The 16,781-nt window shown below is 38.8% G+C and overlaps 1 protein-coding gene across 1 annotated transcript in view; it reads right to left on the bottom strand.

Moving 5' to 3' along the window:
• EPB41L5 (erythrocyte membrane protein band 4.1 like 5) overlaps positions 1-16,781 on the bottom strand; it is a 214,491-nt gene that overhangs the window by 92,050 nt on the left and 105,660 nt on the right. The window contains exons 15-16 of the mRNA XM_023556079.2: positions 14,751-14,793; positions 14,230-14,345 (exon numbers count right to left, since the gene is read on the bottom strand). Coding sequence (XP_023411847.2) covers positions 14,230-14,345; positions 14,751-14,793 — 159 coding nt within the window. The remainder of the gene's footprint in view (positions 1-14,229; positions 14,346-14,750; positions 14,794-16,781) is intronic.

The raw sequence follows: 16,781 nt of genomic DNA, 5'->3' as shown, positions 1-16,781 counted from the left end.
AAAGAGATCAAACACTGATATATGCTACAACATGAACAAGCCTTAGAAACATACAGCATTCACCAAAGAGGTTTTTAAGAGGCCAACATACGCATGAAAAGATGCTCGTCGTCATTAGCCAGATACCACCTCACCTCTACCAGAATAGCAATGATCAAAAAAACAGAAAATAACAAATGTTGGCAAGGATGTGGGGAGGTCAGAACCCTCACCCATTGCTGATGGGAATAGAAAATGATACAACTATTGTGGAAAACAGCAGGGAGATTCCTCAAAAATTTAAAAAACAACTACCATATGACTCAGCAATTCCACTGTTAAGTATAGACTCTAGGGAACTAAAAGTAGTGACAAAAATGTACTTATGTTCATTGCAGCACTATTCACAACAGTAAAAAGGTGGAAAAAACCTAAGTGCCCATCAACAAACGAATGGATAAACAAAATGTGGTACATACAACAATGGAATACTACTCAGCCGTGAAGAGAAATGAAGTCCTGAGACATGCCACAATAATGGACGTAGAAGACACTGAGTGAAATAAGTCAGTCACAAAGATAAATACTGTCTGATCTCACTTGCATAAAATGACAAAAATAAGTAAATATATAGACAGCAAAAAAAAACAAAGCATAATGGCAAGTAAAAGAAGCTAGGCACAAATGGCCACATATTACATGATTCTATGAAATCTCCAGAACGGGCAAATCCATAGACAGAAAGTAGATCAGAATTTGCTAGGAGCTAGAAGGTGGGTGGAATGCTAATGGAGAAGGGTTTTATTCTTGGGGGTTGGTGAAAATGTTCTGCAATTGGACAGTGACGATGGCTGTGCAAAGGAGCCCTGGTGGCACAGTAAAGTTCTTGGCTGCTAACTGAAAGTTTAGGTTCAAATCCACCAGTTGCTCTGTGGGAGAAAGATGTGGCAGTCTGTTTCATTAAGACTTAGACTTGGAAACCCTACAGGGCAGCTCTACTGTTTTTTAAGGTTGTTATAAGTTGGGATCGACTTGATGGCAGTGGGTTTGGTTTTTGATGATTGTACAACTTTGCGAAAATACTAAAAAATCAGTGAATTGTATATTTTTTTAAAAAGGGAAGAAAAGACGCAGTTTGACATCCCATTTGCAAACTGTAGCTTTTGGCAATGTCCCTTCACACACCCATTTCTCAACAATTTGCAAAGGAATAAGTAAGGACGTTCTTTTATCCGTCTCCTTCCTTTCCAAGGACACTTGCCTATATAAAGCAGTTTGCATTGTTTCCTTCTATATTTTAGGGTGAAGTCCCTGGGTGGTGCACAAGGCTAATGTGCTTGGCTGCTAACCAAAAGGCTAGAAATTCAAGTCCACCTAAAGGTGTCTTGGAAGAAAGGCCTGGCAAACTTAAAAAAAAAAGGTCAATGAAAATCTGATGGAGCACACTTGAGGTCTCCATGAGTTACAATCTACTTGATGGTGACTGGAAGTGGAATACTTTGAGGTATTTCGTTTTTACTTATAGGAGTACGTGCTTGTTTTTTAAAAAAAGTAATGTCTCCCTTATCTCCACTCTTCGAGAATCCACGGTTTTATCCACCTAGAACCTTTTTCTGTGCACTTACAAATATATATGTGGTCTGGTTGTTTTTACAAAACTGAGAACATACCTCAGACACTTAAACAACTTAAGTTTTTAAGTTGTTTAAGTGTCTGAGGTATGTTCTCAGTTTTATAAATTGTATACTGTTGACATCCGCCCATAAAAGCATATGCAAATTTTTCCTTTAACAACTGCTTAGTGTGGATGCAGCATATTTAAATTATCCAGTCTTCTACCATTTGACGTGTAGATTGTCATTCTTCATACTGTTTCCCACGTCATCTTTCTAAAGCAGAATTGTTGTTGCACTCCCTTGCACAGCCAGAGCTCCCCACAATCTGTGCCCCGCTAGCTCTACACTCTCAGGAGGCAGTGCAGTGGTAAGTGGCCTGAACTCCAGGACCAGCTCTTTAGGTTTGAAGCCCAGATGCACCAAGTACAAGCAATGCGCCTTTGGACAGGTTACCTACCCTCTCTCTGTTTTTTCACTGGCCTAAATACCTTGCAGGTCCTTGTAAGATTAAATGCTTTACTGGATTAAATGTTTACTGGTATACCTATAGAACAATGGTGACAAAGTGGTGGATTCTAGATACAGTTTGTTGAACTGGCAGAAGTTACTGATTGAGACGTATGAGACAAAGATTATTATAAGGTGCTAACCTTATAATAGTGTACAGCAGAATCTCCTGGAGGGCATGTTAAAACACACTGCTGGGCCCCATCCCAGGAGTTTCTGATTGGGTAGGTCTGCAGTAGAACCCGAGGCAACTGGCCTAAACAGCACTAAAAACAGAGCTGCCACTTACTGAGCTAAGAAAAACTGCCAAAAACCCACTGCCGTCGAGCTGCAGAGATGTAAATAAAAAGCTCAGAGGTGGAGAGAAATCAGGAGTTGACTGTGAACCTGTTAAATTTGAGACTTCTTAATATCACCTCTGTGGTATTTCTTTCCCAAGGACATGGCCTCAATACAATCATGAGAAAACATCAAACAAATCTAAATGAATAAACATTCCTCAAAGTACTTGACCAGTGCTCTTCAAAATGTCATGAAAAACAAGAAAAAACTTGTGTCACAGAAGGAGACGACAAAATACAAACAATACGGATCTTGGGAACATTTGTGGAAAGACTGGTAAAATCTGAAAAAGGTTTAGTTAGTGGTATTGTACCAATGTTAATTTCTTAGTTTTGATAACAGTCCTACTGTACGGTAGTTACGTGGGATGTGGACACTGGGGGGAAGTGAGCGAGGGGTGTGTAGGAGTTTCTCTGTAAATCTATTTTGAAAAAAAAAATTTTTTTTTTTTTTTTTAACTGAGATACCTGTACTAGATACCTAAAAAAAAAAAAGATACCTAAGAGATGTCAAATAGGCGACCGGATATATAAATCTGGAAATAAAGAGGTGCAGGCTGACAATAAAGCCGGGGAATTGTCACTGTTTCGATGGCATGTTAAAAAAAAACATAGCATTAGCTGAGGTTAGCAAGGGAATGAGTTATTACAGAAAAGATCCTAGAGAGCTTTGGGGGAAATGACAATGTTTAGAATTTAGGGATGATAAGGTGGAACTAGCAAAGGGGACTGAAAATGCATGGCTACTGATATTATAAGACAACAAGAGTGGTGATCCTCAACTAAGCAAACGACGTATTTCATTAAGGAAGAAAACAACTGTTCTGAATGCTAATAACTTGACTGAAGACTGACCCTGAGTTAGAAATGTGAAGGTCATTTGTAATCTTCACAAAGGCTACTTTGGTGGAGCGGTAGTAAACTCTGTTAGCCCATGCAGAGCCATTAAACCAAAACCAAAGCCACCGGCGTCTAGTCGATTCCAACTCATAGCGACCCTGTAGGACAGAGTAGAACTGCGCCATAGAGTTTCCAAGGAGCACCTGGTGGATTCGAACTGATGACCTTTTGGTTAGCAGCCATAGCACTTAACCACTACGTCACCAGGGTTTCCTGCAGAGCCACTGTGCAGATTTAAACAATGCCTCCCTGAAGACATTATACTTCCCTCTGAGGTAAAAACTGTAAAGACACTTGGCTTCCATCTGTTGTAAAATTGTCATACGCACAATTATTAGCACAGGAAGTTTAGTGCCACCTGCTGGAAAATCATCATCATAAATATGATGTGAACATGATATTCTTGAATGTGGCACATCTGTGCAGCGTACAACCTTCACAATCACACATAGTAGCTTAGGGGCAGAAACATCTGATTAGAGCCGGTGCAAAAGACAGCAGGAAGAGAAAAAGCAGACAGTGAGCACAGACAATTCCATCAAGGTGAGGAGTTTGCTGTGAGTGCAACAAAGAAAAGGGGGAACTGCCAAAAGGGGAGGAGGACTCAAAGGAGGGTCCCTTTTTTAACGATATTAGGATGTTTTGTGCTGACGGGGATATTTCAGTACAGAGCGGACATTGGTAACACGGACTGGAAGGGAGTATGTACTGCTGAAATGACGGTCTAAAGTTAACATCAAAGTCTAGGGGAAAGTGGAGAGGTGGGCCTTAAACAGAAGCAGGAAGAGTTCGTCCAGAGGGGCAGCAGGGAAAGCTGAGCGTTCACGCCCAAATGGATGAGATGCTGGGAGTGTACAGACCTCTCCTGAGTGCTGCTTATTTTCTCAACAGAACAGGAAGCAAGCTCAGCAGCTGAGAGTGAGAACCGAGGAGGCTGTGAAGGGCTGAAAGAGAAATTCTGTCACGCAGAGTGGGAGGAAGAAAAAACAGATTAAGGGAATATGAGAAGGCTTAAGGCGACATGAAGGCCCACTCGAGCTTAGTGACCAGAATTCAAAGTGAGACCATTCAGTGGTGTGCGTTTTTCACATTCACCATCCTGATGCACACTAAACAGCTAGATTTAACTAGTATTAAATCCAGAATTTAACCAGATGTGTACGACAGACGAAAGGTCAAGAAATCTGAGGGTGTAGGAAAGAGTTAGTTATAAGTGATTATGGGTAGGAGAGTGAGGACCAAGGAGGTACACTGTAGGCATTCAACCAATAATTAAGTGAATTAAAAAAGGTGATTTCAATACAAGCAACCCAAACTCTTTCACTTAAAAATCTGCAATGCTTACCTCAGGCCTCCTTACCAAATCCGGATTCCTTAGACTAATATTCAAAGGCTACCAACCTAATCAAACAGAATAGATTGGAAAGGCTTCGGATCTACTCCAATATTTTTAACTGCTATTGCTCCAACCAGACCGTGCAGTTCCCATCAAAGTGATAACCTGCATAGCTGAGGGTACCCAATCTGCCTAAGTCTTTCTAGGGACTCCCAATGGTTTCGTTGATGGTATCCCAGAAAGAATTAATGCAGCTTATTAAATACAGGTCTTATCTCCAAATTCCTAGAGAGTTTACAATTAAGCAATTCTTGAAGCTAACAGCTGGGCTACAAACAGAATTCTCTAATTGCGGTGTTTCACACCCTAGGATGTTTTCCACATATTTGCCTGGATACTCCTCTCACTAGTATCACAAGACCAATCAAGCAAATCACCTCCCTATTATCTTTCATTCTTGTCTTTCACTTTACCCCTAAAAATTTAAGATTTTTTCATTTATTAACAATGATCAGTCAGGTAAGCCAAAGCTTTTTAAGGGATCTGTAACTTCTTACAAATTTTAACCACACGCTAATATATCTTCTTTCTTCTTTTTAAAAATTATTTAAAAACAAAACAAAATTTCTTCAACAACAAAAAAGCTGCTGGACCTGTTTTTAAGAGGAGGAGGTACAGGCTTATTACACCACTAAGGGAGTCTTCAGTCACACTCCTTGGAGAATGTTGTTCTCCGAGTCAGATATCTTTTCTCCACGCCAATATAAACAAACTGTTGGCCAGCTGTCAGCAACAAGATGTAAGAAGTTCATTCAAGCATCACCATCCAGAACTGAGGGTTTGGCTTGTTGTCAGGAGCACAGAAACTTACGTAATTATCTAACAAGAAAAATTTGTGAAAATAATTCCTTCAAGAAGAACAGGAACACTTTTGTTTTTCCATCTCGGTACATAAATAAAAATGTATAATTAAAAGAGCCCTGGAACTTTTATTTCCTTTCACCAATTTATTTGTAAATCTTCTCTTCACTAACTCTAAGAAGGCTAATACGCACGTCCTTCCTCATCAACCCAAGGAGCTAAAGGCAGCTAGAATGCATTACATTAGTGATGGTCAGAAATAAAGAAGTGAAGAGGTACTTAACAGATTTTACAATGAAACCGACATGCTTAGCATCCTAATATCTGTACCACTAAGGTTAATGTCAACTGAGCAAGACTCAGTTCTCATACTGATTTCATATGGCTGAAGGAAAAAATTAACTTACAGAACAGAGGATACAAAACTTTTATGGTTTGCAAAAAGGGATCTGAGGAAAGCAATTATATCTAAATTCACACAATGTATAGTTATCTACAAACGGTCTAACAAATCATGTATTATACATGAGACAGAAGCACGGGGGAAAGAGAAGTCACCGCTGCAGAAGTACCTTCACAGTCTATGCCTCTTGTAAAAGCATCTCACGTGCAAACATCCACAGCAAGTCTGGCAGCGAGGTATATTTGTGATGCGGTAAAAATTTATATTAAAACACAGGAAGGTACCACATGATCATCGAAATTGATGCAGAAAAACCACTGGACAAAAATCCAACAGCTTTTCATGATAAAAACACTCCTAAGACTGGGAGAGGGAAGCATCCTCAACATGGTAAGGCCCATTCACGGCAGGCCCACAGCTAACATCACACTCAGAGGTTAAAGACTGAAAGCTTTCCCCTTAGAATCAGAAACAGGACAAGGATGCCCTCTTCCACCACTGCTATTCATCACTGTACTGGAAACTATGATTCCACTCATGTGAAATACCCAGAACAGGCAAGGTGACAGAGAAAGAAGTAGATTAAAGGCTGTAAGGGACTGTGGAGGACTGGGGAATGGAAGTCACTGCTTAACGAGTACAGCATTTGGGGTGGTAAAAAGTTTCTGAAATAGAGGTGGTAGTTGCACAACACAGTAAATGCAATTACTGCCACTGAATCGTACTGAAACACGGTTAAAATCGCAAATTTACGTTATCTGTATTTTCCACAATAAAGTGAAATATGGGATGAGAAAGAAATGAAGTGCTATTGCTGCAAGATGATTTTATTACTGCAAATCCACACGACAAACCCCATGAACATAAATAAGTTAATGTAGCCTGGTGTCATTTTTTTCAAACCCAATATTCAAAGCAGCACACACACAAAATAATGGCCTTTCAAGGCAATGAACTGTGATCTAGTTGCCCCAGCCAGAACAGTAAAGTCACCTCGTTCACACAAAAACTGCTCACTCCACCAGAGCACACTGCACTAACGTGGGACCGTAGCTTCTCAACATTTTCAATTTACAATTGTGAACACAACAGGGGAGGAAAAGGAATCAAAGCCCAAGACTTAGTCTTGTTATCCTGTGAAGTCAGTCATCTCCCCAATTCTATTCTTCCTCCTAAACCCCTAAAGTCACCACGTTCTAGCACTTCCTACCAACTCCATCTATTTTCCTGTTTTGTCAAGACAGAAAGATGAAATTCATGACATCAGGACACATCAAAGTGGTGTGTTAACACACCAAGGTTATCAAAATAATTATTAACATATCAGCAAGTAAATATGTAAGTCTAGTAAATAACAGGAACTACCATAATTAAGACTCAAATAACTGCTTTATCCTATGAAACAAGCTGCCTCCCTGGCCTCCATTAGGGGACACTCCAGTTTTGTAGCATGACATGTTTATATGGCACCTTTTACCACCCGGACAATTTCAGCAATAAAAATACATCCATCTGCAATAAAAAATAACATTTTTAGTCAGCATGTTAAATTTAAAAAGCCACACCAAAAAAGATTACTTGAATTGCACTGATAACAGAATGTATATCAGCTGCTTTTCAAAATACACACATATTATATACACAGAAGGGCAAATAAGATAAACTTTGCTTTTTCTGTAAATTCATTAATAAGGGTATTTCTGATTATTCTACCAAATTCAGGAAGATTGGATTACACTCAGAGATAGGTAAATGCCTTTGAAATCTTTTTTCCACAAAAAGAAAAAACAATCTCACCAGTGAGTTTAATTTCATGTGTGCAAAAGTGTGACAGTCACTTGCTTTGCAATTTCTTTTTCTGTCTATAAAATGCACATAAAATATAATCAACCTAATTCAAGGTGTTAAAATCAACTATGTTTAATAAAATCAGCTAAACCTTTGTAAATTGAACCACGTCATCCAGAAGATAAAAACGGGGATGACCAAGTACGGGGCTTCTAGAGAATACCATTCCCCTAATCCAGGATTTAGGAGCCCCGGTGTCACAGCGGTTAAGCACTTGAGTGCTAACCTAAAGATTGGCAGTTTGAACCCACCAACTGCTCGGCAGGAAAAAGATGTGACAGTCTGCTTCCGTAAAGATTATGGCCTTGGAAACCCTGTGGGACAGTTCTATCCTATCCTACAGCATCTCTATGAGTTGGCATCGACTCAACGGCAATAGGTGTGGTTTGGTTTTGGTTTGATGGTGCAATGGTTAAGTGCTCGGCTGCTAACTGGAAGGTCAGCGGTTCAAACTCACCAGTGGCTCTGTGGGAAAGAAGACCTGGCCATCTGCTCCCATCAAAGACTACCGCCTGAAAAACCCTACGGGGAAATTCTACTCTGTCCTATAGGGTTGCTGTGAGTCAAACAGACTTGATGGCAAACAGCAACAACAATAATGTAGGTTTTATGATCAGTGACCCTTTAGACATAATAAAATGCACAGTATAAATAGGTTGGTGACAATTTACTTAATTTAGATTGAGCTACCTGTAATTTGCTCATAGCTTTGGAAACATGTTTCTCTATCTTGAAAATACCAGTAGCAAGAACACATTATTTATTCACAATGTTTGATATGAAATTCTGGAGAATATGGGAACTTCCATAAAAATAGCACATTTGCTTCTACTGCCATCCAGCCTTAGCCCCTGACTACCCATCCCTTCCCCCTTTCCTGCCTTCCCTCCCATACCACTTTTCCAACCCAGTTCTATCATCAGTTTGATACAATACACGAATTAATTATTTTATAACGAGGTTTGCAAAACAAAGGAAAACTATACTATCCTTCCATTGCTTAAATGTACCAGTTTTGATTAACTCAAATTGTTAAGTATAGAAATGACTACTTTCAATATAAACTGAAGAGCTTACTGTTCAATGACAATCCTCCCATACTTCCCTAAGTTAAGAGATTCTGCTTCCAAGATACATAGGAGGTACTACATCAGCGTACGACCTTCAGATCTCAAGCTCAGTTGTAAAGTGAGAGAAGTCAAACCCTGGGACTAAAAGACCAGGAAAGCTTTGTTATCGATTAGGACCCCTTGGTTTCTACTACAGAAATAACAGGGCCCCTAATCATATTCATACCCATGAAATTTTGAATGGCACACACCAAAGCTGAAAATGCTACAATTCAAATAATTCCTTTCTTTTCAGGAAAAAAAAAAAAAAGAGAGACCATTGACAATACTTCCCAATTATAATCTGAGCTATATAAAGTCCAAAACAACTATGAAAGCCACATATCAGTGACCATTTTTAAACATGCTAAATGATGATAGGCTTAACAGGGAGCTGGGCTATTTAGGGCTATTCAGAGGAATGGCTAAAGAATACTTTGAATGTCCTTCCCCCCATTATATACAATTATAACAAAATCACAAATGGAAACCTGCCTACAAATTTAATTCCTGAAATACTGTTTAGCTCTGTCTGCGTACTTATACCTCCTATGGACAGTCTGTATTATATCTGCAAACAACAGTACAGTAATAATGCCTTCTGAAACCTTCTTTTTGTCTGACAGAGATTAATTTGAGGGTTAAGACTGCCCTCTGAGGGGAGCAGGACAGGTTAAGTGGGTTAGGCTGTTTATAACATGGCTTCAGTACACTGAAGCATTATGAATTCCCAGATTATAAAATACCCTCAAATAAACACATAGGTGAAAAATTTGAAAAAACTACATAGGAGAAGAAATGTTTCCCTTCTACCACTTCCCATTACATCCAAAATGTACTTTTTCCAGCTAATTCACCTGAAGGAATCAAACCAAAGAGCTCGGACGATTCACTGTAAAGTCCATAAGGGATGAAACACAGGAATACATACCCAGTACATCTGAAATTGAGACTGTGTGGCTTCAGAGTTTTATTTTAAAGGTAGTATAAAGCCAATTATAAGGCTGCGGCAAACATGGGTAATCTGCCAGGTCCATGACATGAAAAGCAAAAAAGTAAACACATTTCCCATTTTGAATAGCCATTCAATAGTAATTAAATTTCTCTCTACATGAAACACACTATTAATGTGATTTTTTAGAGCTTCTGGCAACTTGCAATATTTGTGTTTATTAAAAAGTAAATTTTTAAAAACTAAAATTACAAAATCTTTGACATTTTAACTGAAATTAAGGCCTGAGTCAACTTTAGAAAGACTAAGAATAGGGTCTAAGAGTAAGCGGTATAAAAACAGCACAAAGGCTGACGATGCATCGTGTCTGGACGTAATTCCTTCTGAGTGTGCTTGTCGTGTGTTTGTTTCTTTGACTGTCCATTTGACATGGCATGGGGTGAGGTGACACAGGCACAAACCTTCTCCTAAGACATCCCCTGAGTAATGTGTTAGCATGCTGCAATCGTGAAAAACCTTTCCAAAATTACAATGATATATATATACTCCTCAACAAAAAATCTTTTGTCATTATTACCGATGGCATATAGGTTCTTTAGATCCTTTTCCCTTTCAGAGAAAAATTAATTACAAACAGCACTACACATCTAGTGACTCAGCAGAAAACAGCTTCTCCCAAATTTTCCTCACATGATCAATACCCTATATAAACTACAAAATGTACACCACCAACTTGCATGACAAAAACAGTCCAAACGCCTACAAGGTTTAACACTCATATCTCAGTCATGGCTGAATGGCCAGGGAAGTGAGCATCATGATGGACTCCTGCATTCTTCACATTGTGCTCATGGACAAAGTCAGTGTAGTTTCTATGTGCGGTCTGGGGTGGGGGCAAGGCCCTTGTGTTCCACTGGTTTCCACCACGTTGACAGCAGTCACTGGCAGCCGAGAGCCTGGATGGTTGGGGAGTGGGAGGGAGTACAGTTAGTAAACAGGAACAGGAGAAAATGGATGTATAGGAGGTCATAACGGAGAAAGGCAACGTGACCAGCATGCACCACTGCCGTGAGCAATCATCAACATCTACGCCATGCGATGGGAACATTCAAAAACAACAAAGAGAGTAAAATCCACAAAGTTTTACGGAATGGAAAATGTCAATATGGAAATACATATAAGTAATCAGATTCAGTTAGGTGAATTAACTAAGGAGGAAATTTCATAGAAAGCAAGACACTGTATCTGTCCCTGATGTTGTTACTAAAATGAAAGGCAAAAAAGGTGTTTGAGATTCTAATCAGAAGAGAAAAAAATAGTCATCATCTACTTAATTCAAATATTTGAAAGAATCCTACATAAGGACAAACGCACATATGGAGAAGGGCAGTTGTGAAAAATATTCTCCAAATTAAGTGATTTCAAAAAACTGAGACCCAGGAAATAAAATCCAGAAAGAACATTTTAAAAAATCTATTCTCAGAGGCCATGTAAACTTTTATCAATGTCCCCAATTAATAATGATGAATCATTGTTCTTTCTATAATCAAATTTCACAGGATCTCAAAAAGAACTTCACCAGGTACAGATAATATGACAAGATCATGAACTTCCACCAAGAAATGGTTTATTAAGCATATTAGCTATCCCTCTGTCCCACAGAGCTACAGCACAGGCTTCAGAGCTTTGGGCGTGCACCACGCAGCATGCAGGGTCCTGTTTAGCTACAGCACAGGCTTCAGAGCTACGGGCGTGCACCACGCAGCATGCAGGGTCCTGGTGAGCACTCATCAGTCCTTCAGTAGACAGAAGACAGCTGCCAAGGCTTTGTGACATGGCAAAAAGGGCAGCAAATATTTAACATAACTAAAAAAAAAAAAAAAATCACCCTAAATACAAAAGATGTCTAAAGATGTTATTTTTCTAACTAAACCAAAACATGAATCCTTACCTTTTTTAACTAGGGAAACTGAAAATAAACTAAAGATTTTTCAGAACTTGGAAGCCTTTAAATAAAATTACTAAAGAATTTTATTTCCTTTAAAAAAAAAATTGTTCATCAGATCTAACTCATAGCACTTACAATCTTCAATTTAGGGTCTCTAAAATTTTAGAAAATTAAACTAAGCTCAGCCAAGATTTTCCAAATATTAATCAGTTTTGTTTGTTCACTGTTTATAAACAGTTTATAGATTTAAAGTACATAAACCATTTCTCAAAAAGGTGACACTCTAAATACCAGATAATTCTAAGTTAGTGATATACCAAATCACTCACTCAAACAGTGGTGTCATTTAAAACACACCAGCCAGAATAAGCTAAAGAATTGAGGAGGGAGAAGGCTTCGATTAAATCAGTTAAAAATTATCTGCCGAAGTCACCTGCCAGAAATACCCAAACCAAAACCAAACCCACTGCCGTCGAGTTGATTCCAACTCAAAGCGACCCTATAGGACAGAGTAGAACTGCACCATAGAGTTTCCAAGGAGCGCCTGGCGGATCTGAACTGCCGACCTCTTGGTTAGCAGCCGTAGCACTTAACCACTAGGCCACCAGGGTTGCCAGAAATACAGTGACCTGTTAATCTTGCCCAATGTTTTAAAACCTAGGGAGTATTTTCAAATTTTATCAACCTATCGTTTTCTAAAAGAGGACTGCTTTAGAGTCTTTTAGAAGTATTAATGAAAATCAAACCATGTAGAAACAATGAAACGCAGACTGCATTAGAAATACAGGAGGGGGAACCCATTAGCTCCAAGCCAGGTCAGCTCTACATTCAGTCCAAGCCTCTATCAACAAGCACGGAGGCCTCACAGGTGTTAAGTACCACAGCTTTATTCCATTCAGCCAAGGAGGTCTCAGCACAGCCACATAAGAAAGAAGGACACTCAGCTCCAAAGTTTTCACTTTTCTTGATATTCAAGTAGATTCGATACTCTCTCTTTCTAAAGGTTGCAACAAAGGAACTGAGTAGTGCCTAATGAATCAAATCAAACAAATTTCAATATGTACCCACTGAAATTAAAAAATATTTAAAAATCAATATGGGTTTAGTGTTATAATACAGGATGCAAACTAGTTAGACTCTCATTCTATACTAAAATAAAAGGCAAACACAGATAATTCTTTTATTCTTGAAATCTGAGTATACTATTTTTCCTTGCTGATAGGACTTAGTGCTAACATTAAGAGACAACACAGTTGCTTATTGAAGGCGTGTTTTGAGTAAGAAATTGATAAAACTCTTTTTAATGGTCTAAGAAAGGCTAAAATTTGGCATTTAGAAGCCTTACTGTTTACACTTGAAGTGTGTGATCCGATGTACACAAAGTACCCCGACCACACTCCCAAGTAGAAAGGAGGGGTGGAAACGGAAGGAAAACACACACGCACACACCCCTTAATTTTAGAAATTAATCTCAAGTTATTTGGAAGTGAAGTAAAAATATGTCCACCAGTGATAGTTACCCATCACGAGCAAAGCACCTTTAAGTTAGTTAAGCAAAATAACAATGAATAAAAATGGCATAGCAAAGACTAGAAATAATCACCAACCACCGTTGACCCACCACCAGGAAGGAAGAACTAGCTGCACAGAAAGCTGACCAAAACCTGGAGATCACCACAGAAACTCATTAGATTTCAGGTACAAAACGCACTAAGAGAGAAAGAGAAAAATCCTAAGCATTATCAAGATCCATCTCATAAACAGACACAAAACGTGAACATATATCCAATATGACTACTCAGTCAGATAATTACCAAGGAGCTCCCGAAGCCCCATACATTTATTTAGGAAGGGATAAACCCCACTGATTAACACCAATAAGCCACAAACTATCCATATTTGTGTACTTACTATTAATCTAGAAAAAGGCCCTGGAATGCTAAATAAACATCTTCTCTGTCATCAGATTATTATCTCTAAGTCTCCAAAAATGGAGCATTTCCTGTTTTATTTTACTGGAATATAATCATGTTTCCCTTTTGGTTTTATCTTCAGTCTTTAATGTAGAATGCCCATCAGAAATAGTAGCATAATATTAACAGAATAATATATAATGAACACACTTCTATTTTGTACCCAAAAAAAGGATCTACTAATTAGCAAGGAAGTCTTTTTCAACAGAGAACCAACCACGACTCCCAGATCAGGCTAAACAAAATGAGGACAAGAGTCTGCTGTCCTTCACTTAGACACACCTGCACTCCTTTCTTCATTCCCATCTCTTTAAGGCTACTCAATTATGTTTCTTTTCAGCTCACAAATATGAATAATTTGCTTTCAATCATATTTAAAGAACTCTAATTTCATGGCAGGCAATTGAGAATACAAATTAAGCAAGCATTTTATTTTGGTTTCAGGGGTTAACAAACCACTTCCTGTCGTGTTGGTCTATTCCAGGACTCCGTGGAACGTTCTCTAGCTCCACCAGCACAGGACCACAGGGAAGGGGGGGCATCACAGGCAGAGTAGGTCTGAGACCCCAAGCCTTCAGACACAAATATACAGATGATCATCTATACCACCTATATAAAAGACCACCTCACCAAACACAATACTACCTACATAATGAATAAAGATAGTGTAAGCAAAAGCGTCAGTTTTACATAACCATCTAGGCAACGGTAATTTAACTAAATATTAATATTTTTACTCACTGTCTACAATTTACAGAGAAGACAAACGTTTCATAGACAACCGTTTTACTTAGAATATCTTAGAAAATACTGTAACAGAGGATTAGACATTACTGAGCCTCTTTACAGATAAGGAAAACAAAATGCACATAACTTGCCCATGGTTACATCACTAACATAGAATGAAAACCCCATTAATAACATTATTTCCCATAATTAACAGCTTTTAGTGTTTCAGAAGCTTGAAATTGTCTTACCTGTTGGGAGCCATCACTCTGAGTTGAAATGCTATTGTGAACACTGTAATGGGGGGAAAATTCATTTTAAAAATTATGTATGAATTTTAAAGCCTCACTTTTTGCAATTATACCCATAAAAACAAACAAAAAACTCTCGCTGTTGAGTCAGTTCCGATTCATAGTGAACCTACAGGACAAAGCAGAACTGCCCCATAGGGTTTCCAAGGAGCAGTCAGTAGATCTGAACTGCCAACCTTCTAGTTAGCAGCCAAGCACTTAATTACTGCACCACCAGGGCTCCGCAAAATATTCCACGCAAACAATAACCAAAAGAGAGCTGGATGGAAATCTTAATATCAGACAAAGAAGACCTTAAGACAAAATCTGTTAGAAGTGATGAAAAATGGACTTTGTATAGTGACAGAAGGGTCAATACATCAAGATTTAACAATCACGTATATATGTACCCAACATTGGAGCACCTAAATATATAAAGCAAACACTGACAAAACTGAAGAGAGAAACAGCACTACCATAACTGTCTACCACTTGACTGTCAGGTTGTTGTACTACGGTAGCTTGCATGTTGCTGTGATGCTGGAAGTTTTGCACCGATACTTCAAAAACCAGCAGGGTCACCCATGGTAGACAAGTTTCAGTGGAGCTTCCAGACCAAGGACAAACTACGAAGAAGGACGTGGCGGTCTACTTCTGAAAAAATTGGCCAGTAAACATGTTATGAATAGCTGCAGAGCACTGTCTGGTATAGTGCTAACTGAGGTTGGAAGACTTTCAAAAAACAACTGGGGAAGAGCTGCCTCCTCCAAGTGGAGTCATCTTTAATGACATGGACGGAGTCAAGCTTTTGGAACCATCATTTGCTGATGTGGCACAAATCAAAATGAGAAGAAACAGCTGCAAACATCCATTAACAATCGGAAAATGCAATATATGAAGTACAAATCAGGAAAATTGGAAGTTATCAAAAATTAAATGGAATGCATAAATATCAAAACCCTAGGCATTAGTGACCTGAAATGGACTGGTACTGTCCATTTTAAATTGGACAATCGTATGATCAACTACGCCAGGAATGACAAACCGACGATCTACCCTGAAGTACAACACTGTCAGTGATAGGACAACATCCATATGCTTACAAGTGAGACCAGTTAATACGACTATAAGTCAAATTTGCTCACCAACTACTACGACCAAGATGAAGAAACTGAAGATTCTACCAACTTCCGCACTCAAATTAATCAAACATGTGATCAAGACATATTGATAATTACTGGTTATTGGAATGCAAAAGCTGGAAACAAAGGAAGAAGGACAGAAAAAAAGCCAGCGATTGCATGATAGAACTTTCCAAGACCAACGATTTCTTTAATGCAAATATCATCTTTCAACAACATAAACAGTGACTGTACACCTGGATCTCCCCAAACAGAATAAACAGAAAGCAAATCGACTACATTTATTATGAAGAACACAGCATCAGGATTGGAGGAAGACTCATTAACAACCTGTGTTATGCCGATGACACAACCTTGCTTGCTGACATTGAAGAGGGCTTGAAGTACTTACTGCCTCAGGTCAAAGACCACAGACTTCAGTATGGATTACACCTCAACATAAACAAAAACCCTCGCAACTGGACCAATAAGCAACATCATGATAAACAGAAAAGACAAGCTGTCAAAGATTTCATTTTACTTGGATCCACAATCAATGCTCACAGAAGCAGCAGTCAAGAAATAAAACATTGTATTCCATCAGGCAAATCTGCTGCAGAAGACCTCCGTTAAGCTTTAAAAGCAAAGATGTCACTTTGAGGACTAAGGTGTGCCTGACCCAAGCCATGGTGTTTTCAATTGCCTCATATGCATGTGAAAGCTGGACAATGAATAAGGAAGATCAAAGAATTGATGTCTCTGAATTAGGGTGCTGGTGAAGAATACTGACTATACCATGGACTGCAGGAAGAATTAACAAATCTGTCTTGAAAGCAGTACACAGTACTGCCAGAAAGCTCATTAGAGGCAA

This window comes from Loxodonta africana, chromosome 6 (assembly GCF_030014295.1).
Source record: "Loxodonta africana isolate mLoxAfr1 chromosome 6, mLoxAfr1.hap2, whole genome shotgun sequence".
In the NCBI taxonomy this organism is placed as follows: domain Eukaryota; kingdom Metazoa; phylum Chordata; class Mammalia; order Proboscidea; family Elephantidae; genus Loxodonta; species Loxodonta africana.
Note: the sequence above shows the minus strand (reverse complement) of the source record. Positions and strands in the feature narration are given on the sequence as shown.